General features: G+C 40.7%; 2 protein-coding genes across 6 annotated transcripts in view; both read left to right on the top strand.

The window, feature by feature from the left end:
• The first annotated feature begins 706 nt into the window (after positions 1 to 706).
• On the top strand, positions 707 to 10694 carry LOC135247777 (uncharacterized). 2 transcript variants are annotated; one of them, XM_064321594.1, is made up of 3 exons: positions 707 to 835; positions 1753 to 1793; positions 2327 to 10694. In XM_064321594.1, exon 3 carries the CDS (start codon positions 2579 to 2581, stop codon positions 9953 to 9955), a length of 7377 nt encoding a protein of 2458 aa, XP_064177664.1. In that variant the 5' UTR covers positions 707 to 835; positions 1753 to 1793; positions 2327 to 2578; the 3' UTR covers positions 9956 to 10694. The 2 variants fall into 2 exon arrangements, with proteins under 2 accessions (XP_064177664.1, XP_064177673.1); XM_064321603.1 differs by lacking the exon at positions 707 to 835 and having other exon boundaries at positions 1571 to 1793.
• Positions 10695 to 12357: 1663 nt separating this feature from the next.
• The window catches only part of aqr (aquarius intron-binding spliceosomal factor), a 53132-nt gene continuing 46741 nt past the window's right edge, over positions 12358 to 18748 (top strand). For 3 of the 4 annotated variants that reach the window (XM_064321583.1, XM_064321574.1, XM_064321556.1), the window contains exons 1-12: positions 12358 to 12528; positions 13018 to 13110; positions 13518 to 13574; positions 13662 to 13702; positions 13881 to 13916; positions 14003 to 14123; positions 14861 to 15001; positions 15837 to 15905; positions 16221 to 16321; positions 16438 to 16514; positions 17531 to 17595; positions 18595 to 18711. In XM_064321583.1, the coding sequence (XP_064177653.1) occupies positions 13036 to 13110; positions 13518 to 13574; positions 13662 to 13702; positions 13881 to 13916; positions 14003 to 14123; positions 14861 to 15001; positions 15837 to 15905; positions 16221 to 16321; positions 16438 to 16514; positions 17531 to 17595; positions 18595 to 18711 (900 nt within the window). In that variant the 5' untranslated portion in view covers positions 12358 to 12528; positions 13018 to 13035. The remainder of the gene's footprint in view (positions 12529 to 13017; positions 13111 to 13517; positions 13575 to 13661; positions 13703 to 13880; positions 13917 to 14002; positions 14124 to 14860; positions 15002 to 15836; positions 15906 to 16220; positions 16322 to 16437; positions 16515 to 17530; positions 17596 to 18594; positions 18712 to 18748) is intronic. The other variant, XM_064321565.1, reaches the window with a different exon arrangement.

Genomic DNA, 18748 nt, shown 5'->3' with positions numbered 1-18748 from the left:
ATTTAAATAATACATTAGCTTAGAGTATAAACGTTTCCATATGCAATTCTGCCTCCAAATGGCTTTTAAAACTTTGGCCACAAGCAACAATTCTGATGTAATTTGTGCCTTTTTTTTCTTCTTCTTCTTTTTTTTTTTGCATGCAATAATATATGAAATTGATTAACATTGGTGGGGTGGGATTATTAGCTACATTTTTAGAGATGCATTTTGGCAAGCCTATGAGTGGAAATTAGTAGTATTATGTATGCCAAATTTATATGATATACATTATGCATTTGTATATTCTTGTTACTCTGGCAGGTCATGTTTAGTCTAGCAGATTTATTTATTTATTTTTTTCAGTTTCTGCAGAACTATTAGATACATTATATATATAATAGTCCTTAAAATTGCAGTGAGTGAGTTTGCAAATAGGATTCACTTTATCACTTATTTCAAACCCACTGTTTACAGAATTAATTGTATTCTGATAAATAAGGTTGGATGGGCTGCAAGGGCAAAACAATATCAGAGACTTTCTCGGGAAGTTCAGTTTTATTTTAAAATGTGTAAAGCTTCTATTGACCAGCAATATGGAAGATGGGAAAGTATTTATTACGATACACCGAGTAAAACCCATCGAAGTTCCATTGCATATAGTAGCCTACCATAGCTCTAGTTTGAGGTGGTAGGAACCTATGTGTGGAAACCTTGTTTCCATCTGGTCAAAATAACCGGATGGACAATTTGCTATTTGTTTTGAGAAATGTTTACCATCTTCAGGTTGGTCCGTTTTATAATTAAAAATACGCGTCTTTGGCGGAGATACGGACATCACATTGGTTGCTCAACGGCGAGTCTCTGCTGTAATCATGTATTTGTCATATAGTTTTCAAATGGATCCGTACTAGCTAGCTATTGTATTTCTATTCCCAAGCAAGTTGTCAGGAACAGCTGATAAACAAGCTAGCTAACTTACCCTAATCATACTCAGATTGCTGTAAATTTACTCTGTGAAATGTCGGAAATTATAGCTTCCTCATCTCTTAGTTTGTCTTGTTTTACGCATCCGTGCTATAATACACATTAAAAATTCACAGATTGAGAATGTATAGGTTGTAGCAAGATCGGCTTCAGCTAGCTGCGTTATAGCTTTAACACTAAACAAAATTACCACTATACTCAACAGTTAAAATCAAAAGGTTCTTTATCTCTTTGCATATTCTTTATGACCCCACCGCCCGTTGTCTTCTAGAATGTTGCATTTTTTTCCACCGCTCAGGACCGCTTTCAAATCAACAATTACTGTACTTTAGGTTAGGCATCGAGATGTAGCCAAGTTAGTCCAGTGGTTCCCAACCTTCGTCCTGGGCCCCCCGTGTGTATGCAAGTTTAAATTCAGGCCAAAATTGCAGCAGTTTTAACTAGCTGTTAATCTTTTTTTAGGTGCTTTTCGTGTTTAGAGGGATTATTTCACTTTCAAACACTTTGATCATCACAATACACTGTTTTCAACTTAATCTGCTGGAGAAATCAGATGACCTTTTTTGTAATGTACGAGAACATTGTGTTATTGTCAGTCTTCTGTAAAGCATGCTGATAAATAGGCTTGTTTATTTAGTTATTGTTGTTGAACCGTCATCTACTGCATATCCAACAGTTCAGGACGATTTGGGGATATACTCCCGATGTCTCATTGCAGCATAACAAAATATTAATTTAATATGAATTCTCTGCTGGAAATAACTTCACATTTGTCATCTCTTTTAGAGTGAATTTATGAAAGCAAATGAGCAACCAGTAGAATCCAGGTATGGTGGAATTCACCTATCACTTAATCTGTTCTAGACATCATTCCATACGCATCAGCCTTCCAGAAATCTGGGTTTACCTCTTTGGTACTTGGTTATCAGACTATCAGACCATATTATTCAGTAGGCACTCCTCTGGACATAGTTTACTCTAGACTCTTTTGTAAGAACCGTGGGGTGAACCAGATCCTATATAACAGGATGACTCATTTTAGACATTTTAATTGCAACTGGGTGAAATAGGTTGCATTTATATACTCTTCCAAATTAGTAAAAATGACTGGGTGAGCCAGGTCCCATAACAGGCAACACTGTCATTTATTGAACGCTTGGGTGAAGTAGGTCCTGTATATGCAGTGTTCTGCTGCAGTGTGCTACTCATATACAGTATGATATATAGACTATGTATCCTTTTTGTAATATTTGATGGCATAAAGCTGTTTAAGTGTGTTAATATAATTATTTGATGTTCATGGGAATTATGTATGGATGAGTGTGATATATTTTAACTTGTGCGGATTTTTATTTCCTAGGTCTGGCTTGCAAAACTGGATCATGAGGAAGGCAGCACAAGAGGCTTTACTCTTTCACCTGATCATCAATTAATCATCAACCTCTTAGACCAAATGGCACCAGAAGTATCTGTTTAAAAATGCCGATCCGAACAACTACTTTGATTCCGTGAAATCTGCTTTGATTTCTGAGTAGGATGATGCCATAACTTTGACATCTGCCACAGAACCGAAGTGGAAAACTGGCACGTGGCTAAAACCGAAAAGAGCAAAATGGCCCATCAGTGCACCATTTGCCTCAAGATGTTTAAGTGTGCATCCAAACTACAACGGCATCATCTCATCCACACTGGGGAGAAGCCATTCATATGTTCAGTGTGTGGAAAACCCTTTCGGCAGGCTATACATTTAAAGAGGCACCTAGAAACACATACAGGAAATACACATGCATTGAATCCCTTCACGAGCAGCTGGGGGAAATTTGAATCTGTTGGTAGAGTTGAACCTGCATCTACTGCATATCCAACAGTTCAGGACGATTTGGGGATTAATTATACTCCCGATGTCCCATTGCAGTCATGTGTCTCTTCTGAGGTGGATGAGCTGAAACAGACAGTGCAACCTGGGGACTATGTTGTGGACTTAAAGGCTATTGAACAACCTGAATTCAAACTCATATCTCCTGGTGGTGGAATAAATACTGACTGGGAATGTCTCAGTGGAAAAGACCCAACAAAGCAAATACTGCAGGAGCAACACATCAGTTCCTCTAGGGTGGAAAATGCAGATGCTGCCAATGCTGACAATGTCCTGCAGTGTGCAGTTTGTTTGAAGGTCTGCAGTTCCCCTTACCAGCTGCAGAAACACCTACTTGTTCACAGCAGGCTCAGCCCCTTTGAATGCTCTGTATGTAAGCAGACTTTCAGTCAGATGGCACAATTAAAATTACATTCTCAAACACATGCTCAAGCTGATTCGCCTCAAGATGTCACTGAGGAGTGCTCGAGTCCAGCTGCTGAAAAGGTTTCCCGGGGTAGCACTTCTATAGGAAAACGAACAATAAGCCATCAATGCCCAGAGTGTCCAAAATCCTTCTGTTCACCTTCTAAATTGAGGAGACATTGCCTTACTCACACTGGTCAGAGGCCCTACCACTGTATAGAATGTGGAAAATCATTTAGGCAGCTTGCCCATCTAAAAACCCATCAGGATACCCATAGGACCGTACTAAGCGGCCAGGCCCCTTTGTATTATGGAGAAACAGCTGAGGCGAGTAGGTTCAAGAATGGAAACACTGACAAATATCAACCTTCAGACAGTGAGCCGCCTTCTTTTTGTTCATCACTTAGCCTGCAAAGTCATAGCCCATTGGATTCTCATCGACTGTACGACACAGGAATTTCTTCCAACGCTGCCTTTACCCAGAGGTCTTTTCAAACGGAACAACAACAAGTAAGCGCCCCGGAGTCAGAAACCATGAATGAGTGGAATAGTGAGGAGAGCCGGACTGCGGTGAAAAAGGCTTTTGATGAAGGCAATATAAAGCAGCAGAAGTGTCATTTAACCCCTGAGAACCTGAAACCCTTTCAGTGCCTTGTCTGTGGACAAACATTCTGTCTGGCAGCTAATTTCCAAAAGCATCTTTGTAAGGACGCAGACCAGGATGAGTTTGTTAATCAAGGAGAGGACATGGAGAGCAATTCATCTCCATCTGTGCAGCCTCATCAGGAAATGAAAGAGCATCATGATTCTGATCGCAAAATGACTCTGCAAACCAATGAGGCAAATGCTCTTGACCTCAATATAATCGTTAAACAAGAACACTGGCCCTCAAGTAATAATGAGGAGCATGTTCCAGCACCAGATGTTATAGCGTACACTACAGAATATCAACTGCAGCCAGCATTGGATAACACAAAGGCTAAACATCTGGAGCTTACAAGGAAGACCCACCAGTGTGGTACATGTCTGAAATGCTTCCCAACCCCATACAAACTCCAAAGGCACATACTTATTCACACAGGACAAAGACCTTTTAGCTGCCGTGTCTGTGGAAAGAACTTTAGCCAGTTGGCACACTTGATGTTACATAATCGCACTCACTCTCGTCCAGAACGTATAAAACTGAAAAGGACTAACGTGAACAGTCACCCATCTCCTATCCAAATTGGATATGACCCAGTTTCTTCTGGATCAGAATTTAAATTTGATGTTCCTATGCAGGAAAATGTACCTGAAAATCCTGGATCAGAAGAGCCTTTTCTGATGAGCACTGACTTTAATTCACCTTCAAAAACAGTACTGGATCAGGACAGTGTAATTGTAATTCATGATGAATCTCTTGATAGTGAGAGGAAAGATGGCCATATAAAGCATCAGTGTTCACTGTGTTTCAAATTCTTCTCTTGTCCTTCTAAACTTCAGAGACATCACCTGATACACACTGGACAGAAACCATTCCGATGCACTTTGTGTGGGAAAACATTCAGACAGGCCGTACATTTGAAAGTCCATCAGCAAACCCACAACAAGTGGAGACCATTCAGGAGAGCTTTTCAGCAGAAAGGGGTTGTTGACATAAACAAGTCTAATGCATCCAGACAACAGCACCAGAGTACTGAGTCTATCCTCCAAGAACAGCTTTCTACTGAACCTCAAGGTGATCTGCCTATTTCTGATTGCCTGGAAATAACAGGGGAAAAAGATTCAGGTCCCAAAAGTGCTACTTCTGTATGTGGCAAAGGTGATCTTACCATGCACTTTCAAGGCAATGAAAGTGTTAAATCAGAAGAATGGCATTCTAATAATAATGGTGGTCTGCAAAGTACAAATAAGGATGTGACATCAACTGAGCTGACCTCAAATGACAGTGTGAATGAATGTGAGAAAGTAAAAAGGAAGACCTATAAGTGTGTCATATGCCTGAAAATTTTCTTGACCGCATTCAAACTCCAGAGGCATAACTTAACTCATACGGCACAAAGACCTTTTGATTGCTATGTTTGTGGAAAGAAATTCCATCAACCTGCACACATGAAATTTCATATTTGCAACCATAACCAGCCCAGATTTTCTCACCAGAGAAAAAATAATGAAAACAATGACTTATTTCCCTTGCAGCAATTTGAATTTGACAGAGTGTCTTCTGAAATGCCATTAGAGTCTGATCTTACTCTGCAGAAAACCCCTCAAAGTTTTGAACAAGAGAATCCTCTTGAGATTAGTCTTAGTCAGACTGAATCATCAGAAAAAGGCTTGGATCAGAACAACGTCCTTGCTTCTGAGAGGAATCACAACCATAGAAAACACCAGTGTTTGATCTGTCTGAAATACTTCTCATGTCCTTCTAAACTCAAGAGGCATCTTCTGATACACACTGGGCAGAAGCCCTTCCGATGTATTCTGTGTGGAAAAACATTCAGACAAGCCATACATCTGAAAGTCCATCAGCAAACCCATAACAGATGGAGGCCACTGCAGAGAGCATCTCGGCAGGATAAGGTTGTCAATACAGACATACCTCATGGTAGTGGGAAGCAGCTGAATAGGCCGTCTATCAACCAAGGACAGTGTGTTTTCAGTAGTGCTCCTGAGAGTGATATGATGGCAGCTAAGGAATCAGAAGATTGGTGCCATAGTAGCAATGATTTACAAAGTATATCAGATGAAGGGAAAACATCAATAAAGGAACACCCACTGCAGTTGGATTTGCTAAACGATGCAAATAAATGTCAGACACTAAAGAGTACGACCTATGAATGCATTACATGCCTGAAAGGTTTCTCAACCCCATCCAAACTCGAGAGACATATCTTAACTCATACAGGACAGAGACCTTTCAGTTGTTATGTCTGTGGAAAGAAATTCCGTCAGCTTTCACACATGAAATTCCATATCCGCACACATAATCGGCCCAGAATTACTCTGCAGAAAAAATACACTGAGGACAGTGACCCATTTACCACGCAAAGTACTGAATATGACAAAGTGTCTTCAGTAACAGCCATGGAGTCTGACCTTTCTCTGCAGAACACTTTTCAAGTCCTTGAACAAGAGAAACATCTTGATACTAATCTTAATCTGAGTTCACCTTCAGAAAGAGGAATGGATCAGAACAGTCACCTTCGTACTGGAAGGAATAAACGGCAACGAAAACACCAGTGTTTGACCTGTTACAAATGCTTCTCGTGTCCTTCTAAACTTCAAAGGCATCTTTTGATACACACTGGGCAGAGACCCTTCCAATGTATTCTGTGTGGAAAAACATTCAGACAAGCCATACATCTGAAAGTCCATCAGCAAACCCACAACAAATGGAGATCACTGAAGAGAGCATCTCGGCAGGATGAGCTTGATGACACACATACATCAAATGGTGGTGGGCAACACCTTCGCTGGTCATCTAGTTTCCAAGGACAGTGTATTCTCACTAGCACACCTGAGAGTGATGTGATCACATCTGACTGTTCTCATCAGGAAACAGTGGAGGACCCAGATATAGACCACAAAATCAATTCTCCTGAGCCTAGTCCTGTGAATACACTCGCAGTCCAATTTGATCAAGATACAGTTGCAGTACCTGGAGATGTATGCCCTAGTGATTATGATTCAGCAAGTATGCCACACAAAACAGCAATATTAACCAAACAACTACAGTTGGTATCAGAAGAAAACATAAATGCTTGTGGGGAACTGAAGAGGAACACTTATCAGTGTGTTGTGTGTCTTAAGTGTTTCTCCAGCCCATCCAAACTACAGAGGCATATCTTGACTCATACGGGACAGAGACCTTTCAGTTGCTATGTTTGTGGGAAGAAATTCCGTCAGCTTTCACACATGAAATTCCATATCCTCACCCATAATCGGCCTAAAATAACTCAACAGAAAAAGAATTTTGAGAATAGTGACACATTTACCTTACATAAAAATCTGTTAGATAATGTTTCATCAGTAACAAACTTAGACTCTCATTTTCCTCATCAACAGGAGACTCCTGAAAAAGAAAGGGATGAACCTCTTAAACTGAGCCTTAACCATGCATCTTCTGAAGCAGTCTTGGACCATGACACTGTTTTTAGTCATGGGAGGAATCGTGGCAATGTAAAACATCAGTGTTTGATCTGTTTCAAATACTTCACAAGCCCTTCAAAACTTGAGAGACATAACCTGATACACACTGGGCAGAAACCCTACCGATGTGTTCTGTGTGGAAAAACATTCAGACAAGCCATACACCTAAAAGTTCACCAGCAAACCCACAACAAGTGGAGGGCTTTCAGAAAAACCGTGCAGAAGGAAGAGATTCACACAAGCAGATCCAGAGAGCAGGACGAAGCAGAGTGCATTATTTCCAGTGTTCCTCAGACTAGTTCTGTATTAAAAACAGACTCAAATCTGTTGCCAGGCAAAGAGATTGTAGATGATGATATCTGTGCTGTTGGAGTAGTGCTGGAGGAGCATGAAAATCAAATAGATGCAGAAATGAACACTGGAGCCTTCCAAGACACTCAGTACGATAGTGCCCCATCACAGCAAAAGAGTTCTAACCTTGTTCCCTTGCTTCAGACTCCTTTTAAATGTAACATTTGTTACAGGACCTTTAGACAGTTAAGCAACTTAAAAACACACTATCTCATTCACTTAGAAACTCATCCGGTAGAAAACTGTTTTCCCACGAAGAGTGAAATCTGCCAAAAGCAGCTGAATTGTGGTTTAGAAGAAGAGGATCAGAAAGTCAACTTGGCAGTGAATCAGCCGGTCTATGTTTCCTCCACACACCCTCAGAATCCCACCCTGGAAACTGGTATGGTATCAGGCCCAAACAAAAGCAATGCAGGAGATCAGGCTTCACAAGAAGGTTTTGACACCGATGGAAAAAGCTCTCGAAGAGGAAAAGGAGACTCCGATTGCAGCATTCTTTCCCTTAATGGTAGTATCCAAAACTCCAGGTTTCAGCACAGTACATCAGCTTTACCTAGCACTCAAGACGATGAGAAAAACTGGGATAGATTTTCCCCAGTTGATCAAGAAGAGTCGGACTGTGTAATTATAGAGAGTAATGATGAAAGTGCAGGAGCGAAATCTCCCGTCAAACTACGGCATGCTAATGGGAACTCGGAAATTAGCCGTTTGAGCAGAAAAGATTACCAGTGCCCTGTATGTTCAAAGTGCTTCTCTTCGTCTTCTCAGCTGCAGCGGCATTCTCATACTCATACAGAGAACAAACCATCTAAGTGTCCCTTGTGCCTAAAGGAATTTATGCAACTATCTCTTTTAAATTCACACCAGTGCACACACAAAGATAGGAGAGATTCTGGCCAATGTAATCTGAGTAACACAAGGCAGTCAGAAGAACAAGATGGACAAGAATTAGCTGTCTGTGATGAGAGCACTCATTTTACTACTAGAGAGCCAGTGATGGACAGTTGGTATCCCGTAACGCCTGACTATACCAGTGATAACATCAGTTCAGTGAACAAGGACATGTCTGGTCTCTCCGGCTTCATGTATGTGAGGAAAGTAAAACACACTAGAAAAGCCTATCAATGCACAGTTTGTCTGAAGAGCTTCGAAAGCCCTTACAAACTATCAAGACATTTTCTCATTCACACAGGAATGAAACCTTTCAAATGCAGTGTCTGTAATAAGTCATTCAGACAGCTTTGTCATTTGCAGAGTCACCAACGGACTCACACAGGGAAAATATTCAGGGAGGTGCTGCAAATGGACGATGGACATGGGTTTGATCACAGAGAGGACTATCCTTCACAGAATCTGGCTTCTGAAGCACATTTCTCTACCACTCCAGTTCAAGAGGCAAAGCAAAGAGATTCATTGCATCTGCCAGACTGTACCTCATATCCACTCAAAACCAGCACAGACCACAACCTAGCTATAAATGACAGTTCAGACGATTTGACAGAGAACATAGCCTCAGGATCAATCGGAATACTGCATATAATCCCAGATGCTGAATTAGAACTCAAGATCAAACAAAGCAAGAGAGACCATAAGTGTTCTGAGTGTCAGAAAAGCTTTACGTCCCCTTCCAAACTTGAAAGGCACTACTTGATCCACGTAGGAGAGAGACCTTTCAAGTGCTCCATCTGTGATAAGGCTTTCAGGCAAGCAGCGCATCTCAAGGTTCACCAGCGAGTTCACGATAAGATGTCAGAAGACCATGGTTCATTTTCAAGTGAAATAATAGACAGCGGGGATGACAGACATGACTTCAGTTACACGCACGTGATGAAAGACATCTCTGAGACTCGTATTAATTATGGGATGAGCGAAGATGTCGGAAATGGACAGGAATGTCAAGTTGCAGGTGTGGAGGTAGCCCTGGAGTCTGAACATTGTGACGAATACTGGTGCGAGCCTCTCGGTGGGCTGTTCAATTGTGAGGACTGCAGCCAGTCCTTTGTCACAAAGAGGAGGCTGCAACTGCACAAGTGTTCTAAAAGTAAACCATCCGACTCCCAGTCAAGCTTCTATCAATGTGCCATATGTTTCAAGAACTTCAGGTCTCCCTACAAACTGAAAAGACACTATGTTATCCATACCGGTGAGAGGCCTTACAGATGTTCTATCTGCAAGAAGACCTTCACTCAGTCTGGCCATTTGAAAACACATGAGCTCAGTCATAAATAGAATAACAATTCTGACACATCTTTGATACTGTAGGTAATTGCCTTACCTCATGTGATGTAAAATGTGACGTGCAATGTCAAAATACTACCTGACTAATTTTAGCTTGTCTTCCGTGTTCTTTACATGGTTTAGATTTCAAGAGACTTGCAAAAATTGACATCAGGAATAAATTAATGCAATATTTTTGTATGTAACTTTTTAAAAAAAATTATATGTGTAATGTTATAATTGCCAAATCAGAGTTGTAACTATTTGGGAGGAAGAAAGTTGTTTGGATAGTTGAGTTGAGATATCTCAAATGTACATGATTATCTGACGTTGCTTGTTGTATTTTAACATTCATTTAATTCACTTCAGAATATAAAAACATATTTATGTCGCAAATGTCCTTTATTATTAGATTTTTTTCTTGTTTTTGGATAGTTTTTATTATTGAGAGGATCCAGGGCTGAAATCATGTAATCATGCTTGCCTGCCTAAGCTACCTGTTTTTCCTGCTCCAGCAGAGCTGTGATTGAGCTTTTAACTTAACACTTATCTCTATGTGACGTATTTACATTTAAGGTGCTACAAAAATAGGGTCTGTGTTTGTGAATATGAACGTGGTTGTTTATTTAACATATTTTCCCTAATTTCTCCCACCTGTCAAAGTTAAGTACATGTTCCATTACTTGTAGCCACTTATGAACCTAAAAAGAACACTTACTCAATAAAGTGAAGTACATTTTTGTATTACTTATTTAAGGGGCTGTCAGAAAAAACATCTGTTTGCAACAACCTGTGTCTGTGAAAAAGAACAACTCAAATTATCTCCACAACTCAAACTCTCTCAAGTGAAACTAATACACAACACAAAAGTCAAGCATACGTCATGGGACCCAGGACCAACTTTAGATTATTACGGTTCTAAGCCCCTCTTTGTCCCGTGACAAAAATGGGTCTTCTTTAAATGTTTTGGCCACATTCATGAGATCTGGTTAAAAATAGTCAGCCCCTGTTATCACTTACCAGAAACCATCCAAATCAGGTCTTCATACAGATGTGGTTCGCAATGAACAAATATTAATGTAAAAAAATATATGAATTGCACAAATATTAATGTTTTGTATAAAATACATTTCTCAACCTTCAACGTTCAGTGTAGTATTTGATTTGACATTTATATTTCCCACACACCTGTGAATGCATGAGTTGCACTCCAAATTTATTCATACCCAGATGACTGTATAAAATGATTGATATGAGTTCTATGCTGAGAAAAAATGAAAAATTGTATTATTTTATGCAAATACAGTTGCTCAGAGAAAGTTGGTGTTTGACAAGTATTCTTTTATTCCCAAAAAGATGTGTCACTGTTTTTCACAACCCTAATAGTGATTTTAAGTAAAATTCAACAAAAATGAATTGAGTATTACACTCAGATGAGTCCAAAGAGTCCAAACCCAACAGTGGGTTTAGTGTGAGAAGAAAGACATGTTGAAAATAAAGTCATACAAACTGTGAATAGGATCACAATCTTTAGTTGTGGGATTGCTTTGAATGTACTGGACCTCAGGCTCTTTTTAAGGTCAGTGAAATCATCCAGAAAGTGCTAAGGCTATTTTGGCTAAAATCTGCTTGGCTCTGCCAGGCTGCAAATGGATCTTTCAGAAAGGTAACCGATCCCAATCATACCTCAAGCCGAAACAAGAAATGGATAATTAACTACAAAAATACTGAGAGTATAGATGGGCTAAAGCCTCTTTAAGAGAGGCAGCAAAACCAGAACTATTATGGATGAACACTGAGGAGAGATTGAAAACGCCAATTTGGATAACCCTGCCCTGGCACCTCTAAAAGACAGTCAAGATGAATTTGCAGAGAATGGCGGGATGCATAAAATACTAGCTCAGTAAACATTTGAATTGTGTTAGAGTGACCCAGGTTATATGATGGTCAGGTCTTGTTTGCAATGAGTTGTTTACATTAAGCTTTTGAAAAAGATTGAAAGACAGTTTATTGAAGGATCTGATACAGTATTGAGTTCTCAAACTTCTATGAGACCACCACAAAGACATTCTTCAGCAGCTTTAGTGGTCGTTAGGTTTTAACCAATTGATTAAAACATCTCCAAATCTAGTTTGTTAGTGTACAAGTCCATTGAATTTGTTCCCACTGTTATACAATTTTGAATGAGCTGAGTTAGGTGTTGGAATGCCACCCCCTGACCCAGAGATATAGCCCTTTATAAATTATAAGTCGAAACAGTCCTCGTGACCAGTTCTGTGATTTAGCATTTTACAGCTCAGAACATGTATAAACAATAAATGAAATTAAGGAACGAAAATAACTCGCAACGCATTCAAACTATTGGAGAGCATTGTTCAAGATGCGATATATACTGGAACTGATTGTGTTCTCTATGTTGGAGGGGGACACATTAAATTGTGCACAGGAAGTGCATCGCGCGGAACGCGTCGTTTGAACGTGAATGTTTTGTAGTAGCATGCTGGCTGCTTTATCTAGTTTGCACTGAGTGCTTACCGCCAACAAGGCTACATGTAAAGTTACCGGGGGATTTTGAACTCGTCCGCGTAAGTTTTCTTGTTGTCATATTTTGTTGTATTGTCCTTTGTAGAAACATTACATGACGATAGGCAAAGTTCTAACTGCTTAGTTAGCTAACAAGTTCTGGTGTGGTTAACTACCCTACCCTAGGCTAGCTAGCTAACTAACTTGATGACCATATTTTGAAATTGGCTAGCTAGCTAACTACGTAGCCAACAGGTGTGTTTACTTTTATTTACGCAACATAGCTATTTCCGCGAAATGTTACAATTGTACAAATGCTATATAGCTATACAGTTTTAGCTAGCCAAACATCTAGCTGACCTGCTAGTGTAACCAATTGAGCACCGAGGATAGCACATGGATTGAAACTGTACGCTGCAAACAAAATGCATATCAGACGCCTTCCGTTAGAAGGAAACATGCATAGAGCTTCATGTCTTGTCAGTAAATTTATTTTGTCAATTAGCGTTTTATATACTGCGCATACGTTTACCGAGTTTCTTTGATTTCAGACAGTCTGTTTCGCAAACATGGAGAAAGTCACGTACATGAAGAAGACGTCTGCGCCGTCTGTGTCCCAAATCAATGCAGAATATGTTACACAGGTACCCAGAAGTCACCAATGTTTAACGTTCAAGTTCTGTTTTTCAGGCGATGTGTCAGTTATACATGCCATCAAATTAAGTCTGATTAAAGTACATGTATCATTTCATTTTCAAGTTTATTGTGCTGACTTCCTGTCGCCTTTGAGTCGTCTGTAAGTTTTCCGTATTTGTTTACTTAACCGAGGTACACAGTGGTTTTACCGACTGTCATTGACTTTGTGAAGAGTAATATAGCGTGGATTGACATTGATGTATCTGTCATTTGAGGTCTTGGTTGCATTTGTCATGTTATTGTTCTTGCTTTCAAATTTTCATGACTGCCAAGTGCTTTTTTTTTCTTTTTTTAAAGGACATGACATGTTTCATCTCATGTAAAAAATAAACTACCTGTAATTCTTTTAATACAGCTGGCAAATAAATACTGGGCACCTCATTCCAAGAATAAACTGCCCTTTGATCCAAAGGTAGGTTTATTTAATATTTTTATATCTCACTGACCATGACACTGTAATTGTTATAACACGGATGCATGGTGATTTATCCTTACACAGGTCATGGAGGATATCTACCAGAAGGAAATTCTGCAGTCCAAGTGAGTTGGCCCAATCAGGCAGAATTTTGCCAGGCCTTTTGCTGTGATTCTAAAATAGTTGTTTGGTAAACTTCAGAAAGACTTGTGTAGTCACGTACTGCAATTTGGAGTACTGTAGCAATGTCTGTAATTATTTGTGGTTTTGGATTTTTATTGCTCTTTCTGGTACTATTCCCAGGTTTGCAATTAGGAAAATCATGCTCTTGGAGTTCAGGTAAGTGTCAGTTTATTTTTGAATTGTTGACTACTGAGTTAGAACTGGAAAGCAGTGATGTGATGTGAGTCTGTACTGTGTCTCAGTCAGTACCTGGAGAATTACCTGTGGGTGAACTACGCCCCGGAAGTGTCCAGCTATGCCTATCTCATGACCATCTGCTGCATTGTCAATGAAAAGTTCAGAGAGAATGTTCCTGCCTGGGAGGTAAGAGACTGTTCTCTACAGGTGTTATGCTTGATTTATGTTGTCGTTTTTTAAGCTGATGACAGTGGAGTATAATTATAATGAAAGCAGATATGGATTTAGCACCATTTAGTGCTAACCAGATCCCCCCCCCCTTCAAGCTGTACTGTTGTAAGTAATTGTGTTGGTTTGTTGTGCACATTTTGTAATGGAGCCAGTTGGAGAATTAATCAGGCAAATCAGTTTTTTTCATGGTGTATTGTTTTTTTATAGTGCCATTTAGATTTCAGTGCTTTACAGAGAAGGCGGAAGTCCCCTCTACTGTTGTGTGTGTGTGTGTGTGTGCGCACATGCTTGCATCAATTTCCCAGATGCTCAATGATTTGTGATAATTTTCTACAATTGGTTTAAGTTGGATATACTTTTTGGATTGTATATGTTGTCAAATTATATTTGTTGTCTATTGAAAATATGTGATATTCCTATAAATAAGAGTGAACACTGCGCATACTGTGAGTGGATCTTTATTATAACAGAAGTGTTACAAGGTGAAATTGTAAACATTGCAGCTTAGTATCTGGCTGCAACACTTTTTCCTTTTTTCTTTTTTACAAAACGAGAGACAACTTATGTTTTCTAGATGGCTAATTACATTTTTCTAAAAAATGTATATATATTTTTTTACATACATCTGTTTAATTTTTCTTTTATATGCAGTGTGCGTTTGTCCAACCATTTCCTCAATTTCTGGTTCCCAGGTTTTTAAGAAGAAACCCGAGCACTTTCCGTACTTCTTCAAGTGTGTGATGGAGGCGTCGCTGATCGAGGAAAACGCCAGCCTCTCCCTCCGGGAACAGACGGTGCTGCTGCTCTTCCTCGATCACTGCTTCAACAGTCTGGTACGTGCGGGAGGAAACTCTTCACTGGGCCTGTGCCTCGGTGCTGGGGCTGGGAGATGCTCTGCCTTTGTGTCTGAACATAAATAATTAATGATTCTCACAGCTTCTTCAGCAGCCTTAGTTGAATTAATTCATTTAAAGGAATTTGGATCAGGGTTGCCTACACCTGCCAATCCACCGGGTGGCCACTGAGTTTAAGCAGTATGTTGCAATCCCAGCCCAAACTGAAGTACTCTTTTTCCTTAGAACAAAAAATAAATGTGGTGAGAGTTAATAGGAATTATTTTATATTTCTAATTTATTTCCATCCCATTGGCGAACTTGTGCGCCCTTCTCTTCTTATGTTAATTTAAGAGATTAAGTTTTGCCGTTTGTGACAGGGGAAGGTCTTTTTAATGAGGGAAAATTACTTAATCTCATTAATTGCATTTTTACATATAGCCATTACTTTTCCAAAATCCAAATGTTATTTATGTTACACAGGGCTCTATATTGTTCCCATTTTCAGAGAATTTGCCCCTAAAAATTGATGTGTGCTAACATTGATAAATAATTTAAGAGCACATCTACTACTTGGGATGCAGTGGTGTGGTCCCTATAAAAAATGTAGGCATAAAACTCTTATATTATTAGAATCTACATAATAGTCATAAAATGACTCATGAATTCTGCAGCCACCCCAGAAGACAATCCAGTTGTGGTTATAAATCAGTTTTTCTCAGTGTCTCATTTGCTTTCTGAATCCTTTATCTAGAGAACTTGAGTTCTCATTCAAGGGAACCTCAGGACATGGTGTGTTATACCCATGGTGGGCTCATTTTTTTTTCTGCCACAGGAAGTGGACTTGATCAGGGAGGAAGTGCTGCGGCTCTTCTCCCCACGCATGTGGACGTGTCTGCTGCCTGTAAGTGCGGGTGATTTTATTAGGCCTTCAAAACATGCAGGAAGAGCAAATATTGGATATGCAGTATTTGGTAAACGTATTTGGTCTTTTATGTTTTTGATATTTTGAGCAAGGTGAGCAACAGTTTTATGTTATAATTTTTTTAAATGCGTATCTGCAGATTAAATGTCACTCTTGATGTTCCTTGTCTCAAGCACTAATTTACTTAGGAAAATGGCGAGCATCATTGGGCTGAATGGCCTGTTCTCGTCATTGTGTTATGTTATGTTATATGTTCAGCAACGTTTAAGAATCCTCCTGCATTTCCTGTCTTAGTCCCGCCTCCAGCTGGAACTGAAGAAAGTGCCGAAGCTGCAGAAAGTGTGGAAGTCCGTCAAGAAGAACTATGACAAGATGGACGAGAAGGCGGCCGCGCAGTAAGGCCGTTTGTCCTGACCCCGTGGCCCTGCCACAGCGCGCTTATTCGCTGCTGTTTAACAGAAAGAAACAAACGACTCTCCCCATTATTAATTGCATGTCCTTTGTTTTCCAGGGCTAATAAGGAGAGGACATTTCTCTCGTTGCTCATTAAGAAATTCCTGGGAGTTCTGACGTCAATCTCACCGTCCGGTAGGCTTTGTGATTTATGGTTTTATAATTGCTGAATTGCAGCGTAGGTGTCATCGGTGAGGGCAAGTTATCCATCATGTCATGCAAACAGCAGCCCTTACTGTACAATCGGATGTCTAGTAATGGCTACTTCTGATTGGGATATCTAAATGAAAAAAGGAAAATTTACCCATGCATTGTTTCGCTGCTGCCGGAACAATGATTCAGTCTACACCAGGGGTGTCCGATCTTATCCAGAATTACAGCACCTGATTTATCAAGACCTTGGTTAGAACTTGGTGTTTCGGTGCTACGTTAAGTCAAAAAACTGCACCCACACTGGCCCTTTTCAGATATGATTGGACACCCCCTGGTCTGCAGTATCTGCATCAGGGTACCTACAATCTTCCTTGCTTGTTAGTTATTATAGGTATTAAGTCACTGGAAGAATAGATACCACGTATGTGTACAGTATAATTCCCCTTCCATGAATTAAATTTTCATCACACTTGTGCAGATGTGAGCATGTCCTGCTCCAGTACTCTCCATGCCTTCTGTGCTTTTAGTTGAGTATTTATTGGTGGTGTGAGCTGCCTTTGAGAACGCTGGTCCCAGCCGCAGGCTACCCACGGCTGTTCGGCTGTTTGTGTCGAGCGGTAACGCAGGGCGACAAGGCCGCCCTCGTCTGCACTGTAAGAATAGGCCAGCGTCCTGACGCTCAGCGGGGGGACGTCCCGCTGGGGGAAGACTCTAATCCCTCCTGTCAGTGGGGGGACACGAGTCGCCCAGCGAGGCCCCGTCTCCCAGCATGCCTCTGCTCGAGACGAGCGAGAGAGGGCGGGGCCTCGGTGCTGAGGTCACTCCTCGGCTCGACAGGGATGCTCAGCACGGGGGCCGGCCCATGTCCGCACTAGTTTGTCTCAAATGTCAAAGTTCAGATCCCCCCCATCTCTGGCTCTTAGCGTGATGGTTTTAACTCTGCTGTTTGTGATTGGTCCGTGTGAAGCACCAGGTCTGAGCTCTCCTCTTTCCCGCAGGGCCCATCTCCATGGAGAAGGTGCATTATTGCGAGAGGTTCATCGAGCTCATGATTGACCTCGAGGTAGGGGAAAAAAAAATGTACTCATGTGTTTGTGTATATGTGTTGAATGTGGAATATGTTTATTATATATGGACAACATCTGAGTCAAATTAGCTGTTACTTGTCTTTGTACATAATTACAGCCAACTCTACGTTCAAGCTGTGCAGCTAGAATAATGATTTATGTAGTGCAGCTTCACGCAAACTTGATTTCCTTGCTTTGCACTTAATCTTGTTAATTAAGGGCCTCTTGATTATTCGGTGGGAAGAATGGCACCCCTCTGCACTGCTTCTCACCATTCTGATTGTGCTGCTATGACCCAGCCGTGTGAAACACTGTGCTGTTCCTGTAGCAGCCCGTCTGAAAGGGGATCTAGTGTTATGGTTCTGCGGCAGTAGGAAGGCTCCTTAATATCTCTGTCTGGCGTGGCCGTCTGGCTTTCCTTTGCAACACTCAGCCCCCAGAGAAATATGCGAGCAGTGTGTGAAATATGTCTTCTCTTTGTTTTCATTGGGCTTGAACTTGAAGCAAAGTTCATTCTGCCCATTGTTGTCTGAAATGTTTTTGTCGAGGAAGCTTTTTAATTTGTTAATCTGACTGCTTCAGCAGTTTTTGTACCTTATAATGTATCCTCAGCTGACTGAGGCTCATTGATAGTAGCTCTTATGGTGCCCTCTTTCTCAAGTACCGGTTCTGTGGGGTACTCGTCTGCTCAAGTTGTCCCAACGTGAATCGGCCTAATCCCAAATGTGTATTGTCCATAAATCTAATTGGAAAATAGGCAAGCTTTCAAATTCCTTAGTATTGTTAGATGTGACATCGCTGAAGTTGAAAGTTGTTACAACATTTTACATCCATAAATGCACTCTGTTCATAGTTAGAATGTTCTATTGCTTCTATGGAGTCAGAGCATGTCCATCATAACCCAATGGTAATGACATCACAAAATGTACATTGCATGCTGAGAAATGCCTCGAGGTGCATCTGTGGTGTTGATTTCCCCCTCCACGTCCTGACAGGCTTTGCTCCCAACGCGGCGCTGGTTCAACACCGTGCTGGACGACTCGCACCTGGTGGTCAGCTGTCACCTGTCCAACCTCCCCCGAAGGGAGAGAGAGGGGCATCTCTTCTGCCAGGTGAGGAAATGATGACTCTGGAGTTTCATGCGCATCC

This window comes from Anguilla rostrata, chromosome 1 (genome assembly GCF_018555375.3).
Source record: "Anguilla rostrata isolate EN2019 chromosome 1, ASM1855537v3, whole genome shotgun sequence".
Lineage (NCBI taxonomy): Eukaryota > Metazoa > Chordata > Actinopteri > Anguilliformes > Anguillidae > Anguilla > Anguilla rostrata.
Note: the sequence above shows the minus strand (reverse complement) of the source record. Positions and strands in the feature narration are given on the sequence as shown.